A 15,253-nucleotide genomic window follows, 5' to 3' on the forward strand; every position below is an offset into this window, starting at 1 on the left:
TTTTTATTTTTTCTATTTTCTCACACGTAATTTCATTGGTTACATTATAAGTTTTATAATATTTTTTATTATATATTATACTATAAATTAAATTAAGATGGCAAATACATTAGATAAGATCTGATAAGATTATTTTTCTCCGTTCCGAGTTCAGCCTCCACCCTACCAAACCAAACACCGCCGCTAATCAACGCTAGTTAATCACCCACAACTACTCCCCCAGTCCCCTCGCAGATGAAGCAATTAACCTACCCCGCAAGCACCACGGCACCCGTATATATACCTCGCTATGTCCAGCCAAAGCAGTTGGTGAGCGGTAAACCCATAGACCGATCGAGGCACGCGAACGCGCATGGCGAGGCCGGCGTGGAGCTCGCTCTTCGGGTGCTTCAGCTCCCACGGCGGCCGCGGCAGGAAGAAGAAGGGCGGCGGCAAGAAAAAGAAGGTGGCCGCGGCGGCGGGGAGCGGCAGCGGCAAGCCGCGGTCGTTGCAGAGCCGGATGTCGTTCTCGGAGCTGAGCGGGATGGTGTCGCCGGAGGACCTGTCGCTGTCGCTGGCCGGGTCCAACATGCACGTCTTCACCATCGCCGAGCTGCGCGCCGTCACCAGGGACTTCTCCATGACCAACTTCATCGGCGAGGGCGGCTTCGGCCCTGTCTACAAGGGCTACGTCGACGAGAAGGTCAAGCCCGGGCTGTGCGCGCAGCCCGTCGCCGTCAAGCTGCTCGATCTCGAGGGCGGCCAAGGCCACAACGAATGGCTGGTAATTACTGCTCCAGTACCAACTGCTTATTAACCAACGTAAATGAGTAAATTTAAGAGGAACAACTATTATATATTATTACTAGCTACGATTTACTTCGAATTCTTTAGTTAATTAGTGCTATATTAATTTGTCTGGATAATACAGTACGGCATATTTAAGTGTGGAGGAGAAATTAATCCAATGAAACAGTGTAAGCAATGTTATGTTTGAATTTGTTGCACGCATGGGTTTAGCGTCTATCAGCGTGCTTTAACTAGTTGTGAGACTTGTTTGTTCACAGTTTGTTGAGCTGTTTCTGACGGTCAGGTTTGAGTCAGTCATCAGTTAGCTCCAAATTTTCATCATCATTATATATAGCCTCTTGAAAGTGAAATTAAGTTGAATTTTGAAAGGTATTAGTGCATTCTATCAGCAGCAGTAGTGTAGTACTCTCTTGTCTTAGAATTACAAGTTCCATGGGTTGGTGTATTCCACGTACTGAACTTCTTTCCGAAAGCTAATTTGGTAAGGTTTCCAGCACGGGACAAAATTCAATGGAACAGTATTTGCTTGGCTCAATGGTTTCCTCAGCTCACGTCTCAGCTAAAGTAAATTAGCAAATAAATGAGGAATATTTACGGTTAACTGACATGGCCATGCAGACCGAAGTCATTTTTCTGGGGCAATTGAGGCACCCTCACCTCGTCAAACTGATCGGCTACTGCTACGAGGACGAGCACAGGCTTCTTGTCTACGAGTTCATGACGAGGGGCAGCTTGGAGAAACATCTCTTCAAAAGTAAGCACGCCATGATTAATGTTAATAACTTTATAATTTCTCGGTTAATTTCCTACAGCAACGTTTCACGCATTTTGGCACACATCATTTTCTGCAAGACTAAAACATACAGCCTAGCTAGAACAGTGGAGAAGACACTGTAGCAGATAGCATCAAATTTGCAGGCGGTAAGAAAGGGATATCCCTTGAGAGTTGTTTTCGGTCTCCTTTTCTTCGCTGCATCATTATGCTAGAAAGATTCGAATCTCGAGGTGCACATCAGTCGGACTGGACGGCTCGCTCGATCGATTTCACCTTCTTGTTCTCTCGCATAAACTTTTTGGCGAATTGGTGACCGGATCGATCGAGCGGCTAGCTTTCCGTGCTCTACACCCTTCCATTTCTTTCTCCAGTTTTTTCTGATGGTTCAAACTGCCTTTTGGACTTACTTCTTTGGTGGTTTTATACTTCTTTTTCTATCTCCATGGTGCAAGTCCTCTCTTGGAGTATTTGCATGCCTTGGTGCAGTAAGAGGAGACAGTGCAAATTTCATGCTTTTGATTCTGAGGTGGTATGGGTAGGACACCTGCACCACTTGCTGCACATATATGATTGTTTCACTTTAATCTTTATGCAAAGTAAAACCTTACGGTATGTGATTAGGACCAGTCAGTAGCATCTGGCATTCTGGAGCATAAGTCAAAAAGTTGTGAATTATGTTACCGCTAAATACGATTCATGCTTTTAAAAGAACAGGGTAGAGCTTCCAGTCCAGTCGAGTCCCCATGGTCACCAATACTAGGCTCAGAGCAGGGTAAAGTGAACTCTGTAGGATCAAAAACGACGATTAGAGAGGGTGAATAGACGTCTTACAATTTTTTGAAAATAAATGATATACTCATTCACTCAACGTCCCTTAAAAACGTACAAACGGAAGTATAAACTTTAGAGAGACAAAACGAGAAAAAAATTTAAAGGCAACATGACTTTATAGATGGAATATAAAACATATGTTCTATTCAAGATCATTCTATGTGTTTTTTAGCATAAAAACTTGAAACTTGAACGAAGAACAAAGCAAAAAGACAATCACTGAAAGAAGCAAATCTCCGAGTTGATAGTCTAAAGACAAGGGGATTCAAGATTCTCTCAAATACATAAGTATATAAATGTTTATGTCTCTATAAACAAGAAGAGCAACTTCGTAAGGTTTAAAATAGCATCTCAAAGACAAAAATAAAAATTAACAAGAAAATAAAAAAAAAACTTACAAACTTACAAGAGAACTAATAGAAAGAGATTAGAAGAAGTGGAATTCAAACATATGCAAAAATATAAATTTTATTACTCAAAGATATCAGCCCTATTTTAGACGGATTATAAGGATTTTCTTTTAAAAACTCTCACATATTACATAGACTAAACATTCATCTTCCTCTACTCTAAAACCCTAGTACTAGACTTTCAAATGAGTGGTACAAGGAGCTCAAGTGGCTAGTTTATACTCTCTCATAGCCCTACCTCTTTATTTATAAACTAAAAAAATTGATCTTTAAGTTTCATAGCTTGTTATCAAAATATTCATCTCTTGTAGTACACTCATACCTACCATCGAAGATATTTTAGTCTATTTCTTGCTCCATCCATCAAACAGTCGCGACGTTTTCACGACTTAACTTTGTCTTGACACAAGTTTCATGATGATGCAACATACTCCTTCAATCCTTCCACGATTTTGATACTCAACCGTGAAACTCTCTGCACACTTCTCAAAGCGTGACTCACCACTTGGTTACACCTTAAGCAAGCGCTCTGATATCGATACGTGTACCCCGTCTTGTAATCCTGATCGCTAGCAAGTCTCTCCCGCTCCCTATCCCTCGGACTGTCTTATCACTTATACCGACATCTCTTTCGTTTGATTTTATCAACATGTCATTTCATCATACATTTCATATTTTGCTTGACATTCACGTGAATAACTAGGATCACTCTTGACTCAACCTGACCTCATTGATCGTCCGGCTCCAAGCATCTGCTTAGGCCCGATCATCCGCCGGTGACCGTTAAGTTGCATATGTCACCTGTACACCATAAGACAGCAAACACATTTATCCAACTTCAGTTAATTCATAATCAAAATGCTCAAACCAAGCTCAAGCAATTCAAAACCCAATAAACTAAATTGACAATTTTATCAATCATTAATCATATATAAATTAAGACATATTTGAACTTAGTTTCTCAAACTCTGAGTCCCTAAGGAATTCCTAATGGAATTATACTGTTTCCTGTGATCGAATTTTCAGAAAAAATCATGCGTCCCAAATTGAACCTGATTTTTTAGAGTTAGCAAGTTATTTGTTCTAGATAGATCTGAAGAACAGAAAGTCTGAACCTACGTGCGTGCGTGTGTTTTTAAGAAAATAAATCACACGTGGTTTGAAATACAATAAACTCGTATACTACATATGAGTACGTTATGAGTTAGGTGTAGTTCATCCACTTATTCTAAAGAACAAGATAATGACAATAGGTGGGGGGGGGGGGGAGAAGATGATGGTATTGGAAATGGACACATTCCGAACATTGCCAGTTGTTTTTACTCTTAATTATCATGGAAATTTTGACAGCTTTCTCCAAATTGCATGCACATCAGCTGTAACTTTGCTTACCTCAACTGATCAAATTAATCGTACCCAATACAATACGCAGAATACGCGGCGTCGATGCCATGGTCAACACGGTTGAAGATCGCCATTGGTGCTGCCAAAGGGTTGGCCTTCCTCCATGAAGCCGAGAAGCCGGTCATCTATCGGGACTTCAAGACCTCCAACATCTTGCTGGACTCGGTGCGTAACGACGCTATCCACCTACCTTCCTCTCTCACTAGAAACATCAGACTTCTGAGTCGTGGTTGGGTTTGGTTTGATCGAGTGGAAGTGTCCGTCAGAAACTAGCGATCGATGGGGTTGGTTGCATAAATGCAAGTCGCAGCAAGTAAACTACTGCTGAAATTGTCAGGCCGCCAAACCAAAATGCCAACTGCGGAACAGCAAAGTCTTGACCACCGCTGGCTTCGATCACCCCAGGGAAATAGAGTCAACCATTGCGGCGCTCCCGGCCGTATGGACATGGCATCCCTCCGTGAAAAGGAGACTTCTTTTTTCTAGTGGAGAAAAATATAATGTGCAAACGCATTATTAGCAATGGACTTGATGATTTTCAACCATATGTTTTCTTCTCTTTTCTCGTGTGACGGCTGTGAGCCAACAACTTTTTTTTTGGACCACCAGCTAAATCGACAATTTCTTCAACCTCTAATGTGCTCACTCCCCCGTATTGCCTGCTTGCCTTCATCTTGCTTGTGACCCTGCCGTGCTAACCATTCTATTTTAAGCTCTTCACTTTGATACCGACCCACCAACTAGTTGTCCGTCATGTGACCTGTAATCGGCGGCACCCTTGTCGCTCCGTCTCGACGCCTGCCTCCTCTGCTAGGCAGGCATGCCGTCTGCCGACCTTCCTCTAAGATTGTAGGACACAAATCCTCACTGAAAAAAAGTTCATCGACAGAAGCCTAGTGAAAGGATTGAATAGTCTAAGAGGGGGGTGAATTAGGTAATTTAAAATTTCTACCATAATCTAAGAACAAATAGCAACATTAGCCTGGAAGAAAGGAAATGTGACTACACAGTCAATCTAGGAGAAGACAACAAAATAAGTAAGTAAATACATTAAGAAAATGCGGAATTGAAAGCTTGCAAGAAAGTAGATGCTCAAATACCATTGCAAAATAGTAAAGAGATGGACAAGAGAACACCAAATTTTTTCTCTCGATGTATCGAAGAGTTGGCACTCCCCCTAGTCCACGTTGGAGCATCTACCAAGGATATCGCTCCCCCTCGAGTCACCAAGACTAAGTGCTCTCTCATGATTGACACTTCTCTATCTTCGGATTGGCGGGTATCAAACCAAGTACATAGCTCATTCCGGAGCTCTCACAAGAACTCCAAGAGCTCATCGAGACATCTCCAATCATCAAAGACCGACTAGGTGTTGCCAAACATAAAGAGTAATAAGCCAATAGTTTCACTTGATCAAGATCGAGCTTAGACTACAGCTAGATGCATACTTGCTACTCTCCAAGCACTAATAATGTCCTTAATCTTCAATTAGAGACTTAAAAATCAACTCAAGTGATCTCTCTTGCTTCTTGATGATACACACAGTGTATGAACTCCTCTAGATCGCAAGAGAGCCAAATGAAATCAAGTCGAGGGGTATTTATAGGCTAGAGATCCAAATTTTAGCCGTTGACTAATCACCCACTTTTTCTGTTAACATCGGATGATCCAGTGAGTATCTCTTACTCGCACCGAACAATCCGGTGAGTACAAATTTCAATCCTCACTGTGTTAGTTGTCATTAGTCGTTACTGCTGAGAAATAGTCTGGTGTTATCATCTAGTGAGCATACACTTAGCATTGGACTATCTTATGAGTACAACATAGCAAAACTGTCATTTTGCAACCTTCTCTTGAAAATATGCTCCAAGGATAATTCAGTGCTCTCTAAGCCTATAGCCAGATAATTCAGTGCTTTGATCTTCATTTTTGCTTGAGCACGGAATTGCTTCGGCGTCAGTTTTAACACCACACCGGACCATCTGATGAAGCTAACTTTCTAGACACTAGATATTCCGATGAATTTATTTTTCCTGAACACAAGACAGAAAATCTAACTCCAACTTAGATTACCCATAAATAAAATCACGCACAAACAAATTCATATCAACCAAGTTCAACTCAAACCTAACGTTATTAATAACTTATCACAATCAAATTAAGACACATCTTAACTTGTTTCTCAAAATCTCACACGATTTCAGACATTTGAAGATTAGGAAGTGTATATTAGCAATGATAAATTAAAAGGATCAGTCGCTTTAATTCTGTGCTGTTAATTAACGAAGCTGTTGAGGGTTCACTGCTCTGGGCGAGACCGCGAGGCAGGCAGGCAGCTGACGTTTTTGCTTGCATTTGCTACAGTGTTCTCACTCATCGCCGTCCCTTGTGGAGTGTTGTGTAGGATTACAAGGCCAAGTTGTCAGATTTCGGGCTAGCCAAGGACGGGCCAGAGGAAGACGAGACGCACGTCTCGACGCGAGTCATGGGCACGCAGGGCTACGCCGCACCGGAGTACATCATGACTGGCACGTACAGCACAAATCATCAACAGCTTTATTTATACGCGTGCACAGAAAAATTGCGTGATTACCCTGCCTGAATATTGCGTTTCAATTCCAGGCCACTTGACGGCGAAGAGCGACGTGTACGGCTTCGGCGTGGTGCTGCTGGAGCTGCTGACGGGGCGCAAGTCGGTGGACAAGACCCGGCCGCCGCGGGAGCAGAACCTGGTGGAGTGGGCGCGGCCGTACCTGACGGACGCGCGCAGGCTGGACCGCGTCATGGACCCAAACCTGGCGGGGCAGTACTCGAGCCGGGCCGCGCGCGAGGCCGCGGCGGTGGCGCACCAGTGCGTCAGCCTCAACCCCAAGTCCCGCCCGCACATGTCCGCCGTCGTCGAGGCGCTGGAGCCGCTCCTGGCGCTCGACGACGGCATCGTCGGGCCCTTCGTCTACGTCGTGCCGCCCGACGACGGCGACGAAGGCAAGGGAGGCTCCGGCAGAAGAGGCCGGAGGAGGTCTGAAGGCGCGGCGGAGCCGGCCGCCGCCGTGCGGCCGGAGTGATGTACCTGTGACACGTTTGCTTGGTGCTAACGACTGGGCTATCGATCCAACAGCTAGCCGGTGAAATGGTTGTGAAATTGAAGCAGGTTGCGTTTGACATCAAATGGGAAGAGGTTTTAAAGCTTGTAAATAGGAGCATCTCGCCCGTACATGAGCGTGTACACCAGTTTGTTATTTTACGTTTACTGGCAAGTAGAGTATTTGCATATGTAGTATACATCACAAGTTTGCAACCCAGATTCTCAAATCTGCATGAAAATTGGAGGAGAAACTGGACTTAGTTTGCATTTCTGATGTAACTGGAACCACATTTGTAGAGTCGAGACCAACTCCGACTGGAATGTCGTGGCAGGTTCCTCAACATGCATGACACGGGCTGAAGGCTGCTAGTATATTTCTTCTCGCTATGTCTGTCAACAATGAAATGTAAATCCCAGTCTTTTCATTCAATGGTGCACACAGCCTCGTATAGTACAGTAAATCCCAGTCTGTTCATCTATACATGAATACATCAGACAGTATAGTACAGTAAAGTACACTAATACTGCAGCTAGTAACTTGAGAGCAAAATTTCCTTGTTTGTATCTAAAATCCTACGTAACATTGTATGAGATGACATATGAGACAACTAACGTGTATACCCACACTAAAAAATTCATCCAAATTTCTAACCTTAGGATCCTGCAATTAGATTATTGCTACGGAAACTCATCTTCTTCCTTGACGAGCTTTAGGATATATTACTAAACACTGTTGATTCAGAAGCATTATCCAAGCAACGCATAGCAAAGTACGTGCAATATGTTAGTATCAAGAACTCACAGATTCTTTGCATGTAAAGTAAAGTAATAATCTTCAACACCAATTTACAACATTTTCATATCATACATACCATGTAGTAAGAAAGGTAAAGTAAGAAAGTAATGCCCGATGAATAATCAAGCTACACAATTGTATCCTAACAATTTGCTAATATGATGAATCTGATCGACAGATAGATACAAGCAGCCAAGCAGCTACATTGTTATCATGTCTACTATCAACACCTAGTGGACTCTCCATGCATGTTGTCAAGAATGGCGATCACGCCAACCACAAAGGCCTGGTCATAACCTGGTTGCACCACCACTTGATAGAAGTCCTTGCCGGCCATCATCCCCGTCACTCCAATCTGTGACGCGCATCAACAAAGAAACAGGAATTGCATCACCAGTTGTTGGGTCATAACATAGTTCTACTCCTAAGCTCCTTCTAACTTAATTGTCCTGGATGTGTGGAAATTTTTACCTGCGCCACGACGTGGCCTGCTCGGCTCTTGATGGCGCAAGATCTCTGAGCAAAGGATCCAATCACCTCATAGTCCCAGTGCCTCTTTCTTCCTTTCGGTTCGACAGTGACCCGAACATCACCCTTCATACAGAGGACAGGCTTAGGATCCTGCAAGCTGAAAACCGGCTTGCTTGGTTCACCATAGTCAGTCAGATATCCTCTCCACCAGTTGTTAACGCTCAATGCTTGAACAACACCTCCCTTTGAGATCAAATTTGATCAAACATTCAGAAAAGAAAAGAACTGAAGATCTTATTGGCTCTTACATTAGGAAAAGAAACATTCAGAAAAGCGTGATAAAACATTCAGAAAAGAAACTCAATCGAAAATTTCAGGTTAACTCCTGGATTTCACCTTCTTGTGAATGAAGAGGATAGCATTGCCATCCCCATCCCTGACAACCAGTTGCCCGCTAGCGCCGATGATTCCACAGCCATCCACGCTGAAAATGATCCTCTGCTCCCTGTCTGTGACAACGAAGCCGCCACCACTCACGGTAGGAGGACGCCTGCGCACCATCAGCACGGCATGCAAAGAACTGCAGAAGATCTTGCTGACAATTGGGGTTATGGTTGTGTATGCACCCATGGTACGTAGCTCTTTTATGGATTTGTGATGAATCTTCTTTTCAAGCCAGCTATATATATGCTATCCTTAGCTAGCTCATACATTAGCTTGGCAATGAATGCAAGGAATATAAAGAGTCGTTAGAGTGTGGATGTGTCTCATGACTCATCTGTGTACCTGCCTAACAAGGATTGCCAATAGAGGTTGTGAACTCGTCATTATTGTGAGCCAAGTAATTTGGATGAAGTATGACATTTGAAGCAACAACAAATGAAAATGCTTTAGTAAGTATGCAGGGGTACTGGATCCCACCAGAAGAATCTTTGAACACGTTTGCTTTAGGCTACCAAACTACTTTATCTTCACCTTTTTGAAGCGTTTACGTTTAGGTGAAACAGATTATTCCTAATTACATGCCTAATTATTTGCTGATGATACTTTGATAACTAAATGCTATACGACAATGCTAAGTACATACCTTGTGTTGGACAGGTTCAGGTGACTAACCCAAGCTTATCCTTGGCATAAATGGTAGCTAATCATGCCACGGAATATAAAGCATTAATTCTAATTTTTCCCAAAATAGGATTTCCCAAAATAGAACATTGATCTCTTCACTAAACAAACTCCCTTTTTTCGTAAGGGAAACACTAAACAACTCGATCTCATTTCAGCGAGAAGGGTTGCTTCATGAATCTTGGCAGGAGAAGTGTAGAGAGAGCGATCAAGCCTCTAAGCGCATGATTCAACGTGTTATGCTGACCAGTCGCGCGGAGTTGCTGCTGGTTGGAAAGCGAAGTTGTAGTATGTTGTTCATTGATCTTGTGATCTCAATAGCCTTAGCATGTTTCGTCATCTGAACCTCTGTCTTCGACGATATAGGGCGATCTTGGTAGCCTCTGAAACCACAGAATCTGGAAGCCGGTCCAGTGCCATGCCAAGACAGCAGCCTCAAGATCACGGTTGAAAGCCTATGAAGGTCCGATGTTGAGTCAGCCAAGGAATTGTCCACCAGACCACTGACTTACTGAACAATTTCATTCTGGATGTCATAGTAATGCTCCATAGCCTGCACGTTAATATTCAGAAACAATTAACTACTTCCGAGCAGCAGCACAAAATCTGGAATCAGGGATGTGGAAACTGGGAATAAGACTCGCGCAAAACAAAGCTCGGCAAGCTCTGGTGCAAGCTCGCTGTCACAGACTCTGATAATGGCTGAGATGTACTAGTGGCAGCATGTGAAGTAGCGATGATCAATGATTGAAACTTGTTTATGGAAGCCTTGATCTTGTCCAGCTTGGCACTATTCTTCCTTTTTTCTTCCAGGCTCTGCAGAGTAGAAAGCATTTTTTCATGCTGAATCCTCAAGTTCTCTCTGGCCTGCAGCAATCAAAGCTGATCCATATGTTATAAGTTCGAAATACTTGGCTCAAGAAACTGCTTAGCATATATCAGAATTTCAAGTACAGCAGCACAACTTGCCAGTAAAGATTCATTCCATCCCAAATTGCAGAAAACAATTGAACACTTTCTTGCTTACTTTAAATCTTGCACATCAAAATTTCTGATACTGAAGACATACATCTCTACATCTTCCTTCTGAAAATAATTTCGCTATATTTCCATCAGTGAAGCAAATTAAGTAATGCAATGTAATCTGCAATCCTGAAAATGGCCGAGCACTCGCAAGGAAGATGCAACTGCGGTGCCTTATGCATTGCAAAACATCTCATTGGAGTTCTAATTTAGTAATTTTGAGGTTGCCGCAATGTTCCAAACAACTATTATCATTTGATTCATTTAGCAAGGCGCAAGCTGCAAGCAAAAGGTGTAGACCAAATTGAAATCCAAGCAACTTCTGCAGTTTTGCTACACCAAAGACCAAACCAACTCTGCCGAATTGAACGCAAAAATTGAGGTCTTTACCTCCCTCCCGGAGGAGCTGCAATGCATGTCCTGGTTCCAGACGGCGGCGCGGAGCGCGGCGGGGTTGGCGACCCCGAACTTGGGGGCAGCTCCGGAGTACGACGGCGTGGCGGTCGAGCACGGTGGGCACGACGAGCGTGCGGTTGAGCAGCGAGGCGGCCATTGCGGCGTTCCGGAGCTCGCTCACCTGATTGCTGAACCCTCTGTGAGGCACATAGCACAGTAACCTCTCGACCTCGAGCCCCGTCGAAACCCCGTACCGCACCGCCCGCCCGCCGCTGCCGGAGGCGGAGAAGGGAAGGAGGGCGCGGAGCATGGAGGAGTAGGCGGAGGAGAGGAGCAGGCGCACAAGGACATCCACGAAGAGGGTAGGTACGACAGGGCATTCCGCCTGCGCCACAAGCCGCGGTTTGCCGGAAAGTCCAAGTCGCCGGCGGCGGACCGCAAAGGGCAGCCATCAGCCGTGCGCCATGGGAGAAAGAGGGAGGACAGCCAGCGTAAGCGAGGGACTACTTTGGAAAAAATGATCGCGGTTAATAGTCGATATAGTGTTTCTGAAAAACATTAGATCGTGATAGGGATTTTATGTAAAAAGTTGAATCGCGGTTAATATTCGCGATTCGAAAAAAGGGTTTCCTGAAAATAGTAGGACCGCGGAGAATAGTCGTGATCCGAACGATGGGCTAAGATGCAAAACGTTGTTGATCGTGGTCCACTCTGTGCAGGCTACCAAAGCCGTTGGATCTACGGTATGCCGCCCCGATTGCGCTATAGCCCAAAACCGTCTGGATGTGGACTTGTGGTCAGCGATGCAACCTCCCCCGCTCCAGTCGACGGCAAGCCCACATGCGCCATGGTGGTGTTAGCAACCCATTGGAGAGAAGCTGGGAAAGGATTTAGAAAGGAAGAGAGAGGAATATAGAGGAAGGTCTATTGGAGAAGATGAATAGTAGGAAGAACATGAGCACGGGAAAGGAGAAGACTTTTTTTTTTTACTCTTCACCGTTAAATAAAGCTGTAGTATCTGAATATGAACGCGCGCACTCACTCCACACACACGGAAAAAAAAAAAGACTGGTTCGGCTATTTACTGTTCGATCCTTCTTTCGTCTGACGATGAGTCTTTTGTATCTGACGGTCTAGCAGGCAGTCTGGCGCCAGCTGCGCCATCGGATCCTATGGAAATACGGCGCCACCGGATCCTATGGAACGTTATGATCTTGCACGCTGCGCACCTTGATAGAAGCAAGCAGCTCGTAGACCAGGTTCATCATCACCGGCATGGTGAAGAAGAGGTTGACAGCGCTATACGCCATGGACAGCTCGAGCACGCCGCCGAACCTGCGCTTGTCCGCGGTCTCCGCCTCCAGCGGCAGCACCATGCCGATTCCCTTGAAGGTGTAGACGGTGACGCAGAGCCCGAAGACAAGCTCGGTCGACCCGGCGAAGGCGAACACGGGGAGCTTGTTGGTGTGCGAGAAGGACGTGTCCTGGCCAAGGACGACGCCCATGGCGCTGAGGTCAACGATATCCGCAAAGATGCTGAGCGGGGTGATGGACGTGAACATCTTGATGGAGTTGAGCCCGAGCTGGAACAGCAACATGTGTTCCTGGACATCGACAAGCGCGACGGCGCGCATGAACACGAGCCCCAAGTCCCTGGACCCTTCGACGTTGATGTCGAGTGGCGTGCAGTGCCCGGCGATGACGGTGTAAATGGCGCGCGGTTTGAGCGAACGAAGCATGTTGACGTGTGGCATGGAGAGTGGGTGGATGACGCCGAGTTTGGGTTCGCCGAGGTTGTAGCTAACGACGTTCCTGCGCAACTTCTGCGTCACCTCGAACGTCCCCTCGATGCCATGCTCCTTGCAATTGTCGCAGGTTGACGCGTGCAAGCCGTGGAAGGCGGGGGTGGCGAGGCATTTCGTCGAATAGTTGGTGGACGCCAGTGAGGGGAGAGCGCGCCCACGCGGTGCCAGTGCAGGGAGAGCGCTGCGGTGGATGATGTTGGTGGGGCCGACAGGGTCGCCGCCCCCTGGCGCGGCGAGGGAGGTCTCGGCGTGTGCCGTGCTGACGTCAGAGTCCGAGAACTCCGTACAGCACACGAACGGCTCCACGTAGCAGACGTCGCCGCCGCCGGCCACGACGGCGTCAAGGTTGGCGACGGGCGGGTGGACGGGGAGGACGCGCCAGCCGCTTGTTTCCTTCGGCGCTCGTACAACTCCAGGGTGCACACGTGGCAGTAGTTGCGGAGTGAGTCGTTGCGCCGCCCGCGATGCTGCCCGTAGGCCACGCAGCGCGCGTGCTTGTTGGAGCCAGCGTGGCAGAGTGGGTGCAGGTACACCGCGCGAAGGTTGGAGAACAGCTAGGCACGGGCGACGGTGCTGTCGTGGAGGTCGCGGTAGACAGTACAGGTGGCGTGCGCGAGCCCGGGGTAGTTCTCGACGGAGGTGTCGGAGTCGGAAGAGGTGAGGAAGACGCAGTCGGCGAGGTAGTTCGGCTTCCGGATTCCGCATTCGATGGGGTTGTCTGGGTTCCTGTTACCACCGTTGCAGTCGTGCTGGGGCGGTCGGAGGCCTCGCAGGCGCTGCGGCGCGCGCGGCCATCGTCGGTGCGGAGCTCGTCGGGACAATCCGGCGCGAGCGCTTGGACGAGCATGGGCAGGCTGTAGCCGTCGACGCGGCTAACGTCGTGGAAGTCCTTTCCGTCGGCGTCGTCGAGGGTGCACTCGGCGAGCGTAGCGGACGGGGAGGCCCCCACGCCGTCGCAGTGCACGTGGTCCGACCCGCAGTCCCCCGTGGCGCAGGAGGGGGTGTCGCCGACTCCTGCGCAGCTGAGGAAGGCCGGGTCGTCCGGTCTCGGCTTGGTGCTCGATGGAGTGGATGGTGCTCCTCGAAGCAGTCCTCCTGTCCGGTCGCTCCTCGTATCCCTCGAACATTTTACTCGTCTCGGCAAGGATGAAGGCGCAAATCCGTCATGGTGACCAGAAAGGATAGCTCTAATACCAATGGTTAGCAATCCACCGAAGAGAAGCTAGATAAAAGAACTAGAAGGGAAAAGAGAGGAATCTAGAGGAAGAAGAAGGTCTATTGGAGAAGATGGACAGTAGGGAGGAGAACAGGAGCACGAGAAAGAAGAAGGCTGGTTCAGCTATTTCCTGTTCGATCCTTCTTCCTTCTGACGATGTGCCTTTTGCATCTGGCGGTCCCAGACTACCAGCAAGCAACCTGGCGCCACCTGCGCCATCCAGCTAGGTGCTGACAGGTGGATTCCTCGAAACCTGTTCCAGATGGACAACCCGCCTGGCATGCAGAGATGTCCAGGCATTCACCGGCTTCGACGGAGGACGACAGCCGGTTGCAGCAACGGGAAGCTATGCGCGATGGACGGTTGCAGCCATCATTCAATGAAGAGAGGACGTCGATGATCTGACCAGCCTGCCTCCTCCCCCTTCCATTGATTTCGTCGGTTTGGTTCCAACTTTGAAGTCTTGATCATGGACGCTGATGTTCATTTCGGCATGAGAAATTGAGAATATATCTTGCATCCCCAATGTTGGTTCGAATAGTCGACGTAATCAGTTGATGTTTATTTTTATAATTAGGTGATAACTATTTAGGTTTATCTATAGCCAAATAATACTCATTTTCTAAAAATTATTAAATTTGAAAAAAATAATATTATAGTTGAACTAAAGAAGGTCGATAGATATCTTTAAATTAATTAATTTACCTGTATATACCCCCTTCTCTCTCCGCGGTGGTGGGCTCATAATTTGCGCGCCGAAACGGTGGGAGCGGGAGGCCCAGGCGTTCTTCCTTTTTTGTGTTTGGGCTTTGAACGTCGTCCAATGCTTTGCACGATGACACATGAGCACGTGACGAGCTTGTTTCTACCCTCCATTTGCACACGAACTACTGAAGCTGACACGGCAAGTACCAGCCAACAAAACTAACTGGCTGGTACTGTTACTGTGGCTCCATGTGGCCATTTGTGGATACCATCAATATTTTTTTCTGAGAACGTGGTATGATCAGTAACTGATCCAGTGATTTCTTCACTAACGTTGCTATCTTAGTGCACTTAAGTCGCCAACTATGTCGACATTCAGCAGAAGCAAGTCAACCACTCATCCCTGGACCCTGGTTGCAGCA

General features: G+C 46.7%; 2 protein-coding genes across 6 annotated transcripts; one reads left to right on the forward strand and one right to left on the reverse strand.

Annotated features, from left to right (window-relative positions):
• The first annotated feature begins 248 nt into the window (after positions 1-248).
• On the forward strand, positions 249-7,724 carry LOC133911727 (serine/threonine-protein kinase RIPK-like). 3 transcript variants are annotated; one of them, XM_062354098.1, is made up of 5 exons: positions 252-763; positions 1,408-1,543; positions 4,238-4,374; positions 6,614-6,741; positions 6,832-7,724. In XM_062354098.1, exons 1-5 carry the CDS (start codon positions 353-355, stop codon positions 7,232-7,234), a joined length of 1,215 nt encoding a protein of 404 aa, XP_062210082.1. In that variant the 5' UTR covers positions 252-352; the 3' UTR covers positions 7,235-7,724. The 3 variants fall into 3 exon arrangements, with proteins under 3 accessions (XP_062210083.1, XP_062210082.1, XP_062210081.1); XM_062354097.1 differs by having other exon boundaries at positions 260-763; positions 6,614-6,737; XM_062354099.1 differs by lacking the exon at positions 4,238-4,374 and having other exon boundaries at positions 249-763; positions 6,614-6,737.
• Positions 7,725-8,094: 370 nt separating this feature from the next.
• LOC133911729 (protein LURP-one-related 6-like) lies at positions 8,095-11,618 on the reverse strand. 3 transcript variants are annotated; one of them, XM_062354104.1, is made up of 5 exons: positions 11,100-11,618; positions 10,378-10,553; positions 8,958-10,239; positions 8,562-8,804; positions 8,095-8,445 (listed from the first exon to the last, which is right to left on the reverse strand). In XM_062354104.1, the coding sequence occupies exons 3-5, from the start codon at positions 9,189-9,191 to the stop codon at positions 8,314-8,316; spliced, it is 609 nt and encodes a 202-aa protein (XP_062210088.1). In that variant the 5' UTR covers positions 9,192-10,239; positions 10,378-10,553; positions 11,100-11,618; the 3' UTR covers positions 8,095-8,313. The 3 variants fall into 3 exon arrangements, with proteins under 3 accessions (XP_062210088.1, XP_062210086.1, XP_062210087.1); XM_062354102.1 differs by having other exon boundaries at positions 8,958-10,553; XM_062354103.1 differs by having other exon boundaries at positions 8,958-10,568.
• Positions 11,619-15,253: the final 3,635 nt, after the last annotated feature.

Source organism: Phragmites australis, chromosome 3, assembly GCF_958298935.1.
Source record: "Phragmites australis chromosome 3, lpPhrAust1.1, whole genome shotgun sequence".
In the NCBI taxonomy this organism is placed as follows: domain Eukaryota; kingdom Viridiplantae; phylum Streptophyta; class Magnoliopsida; order Poales; family Poaceae; genus Phragmites; species Phragmites australis.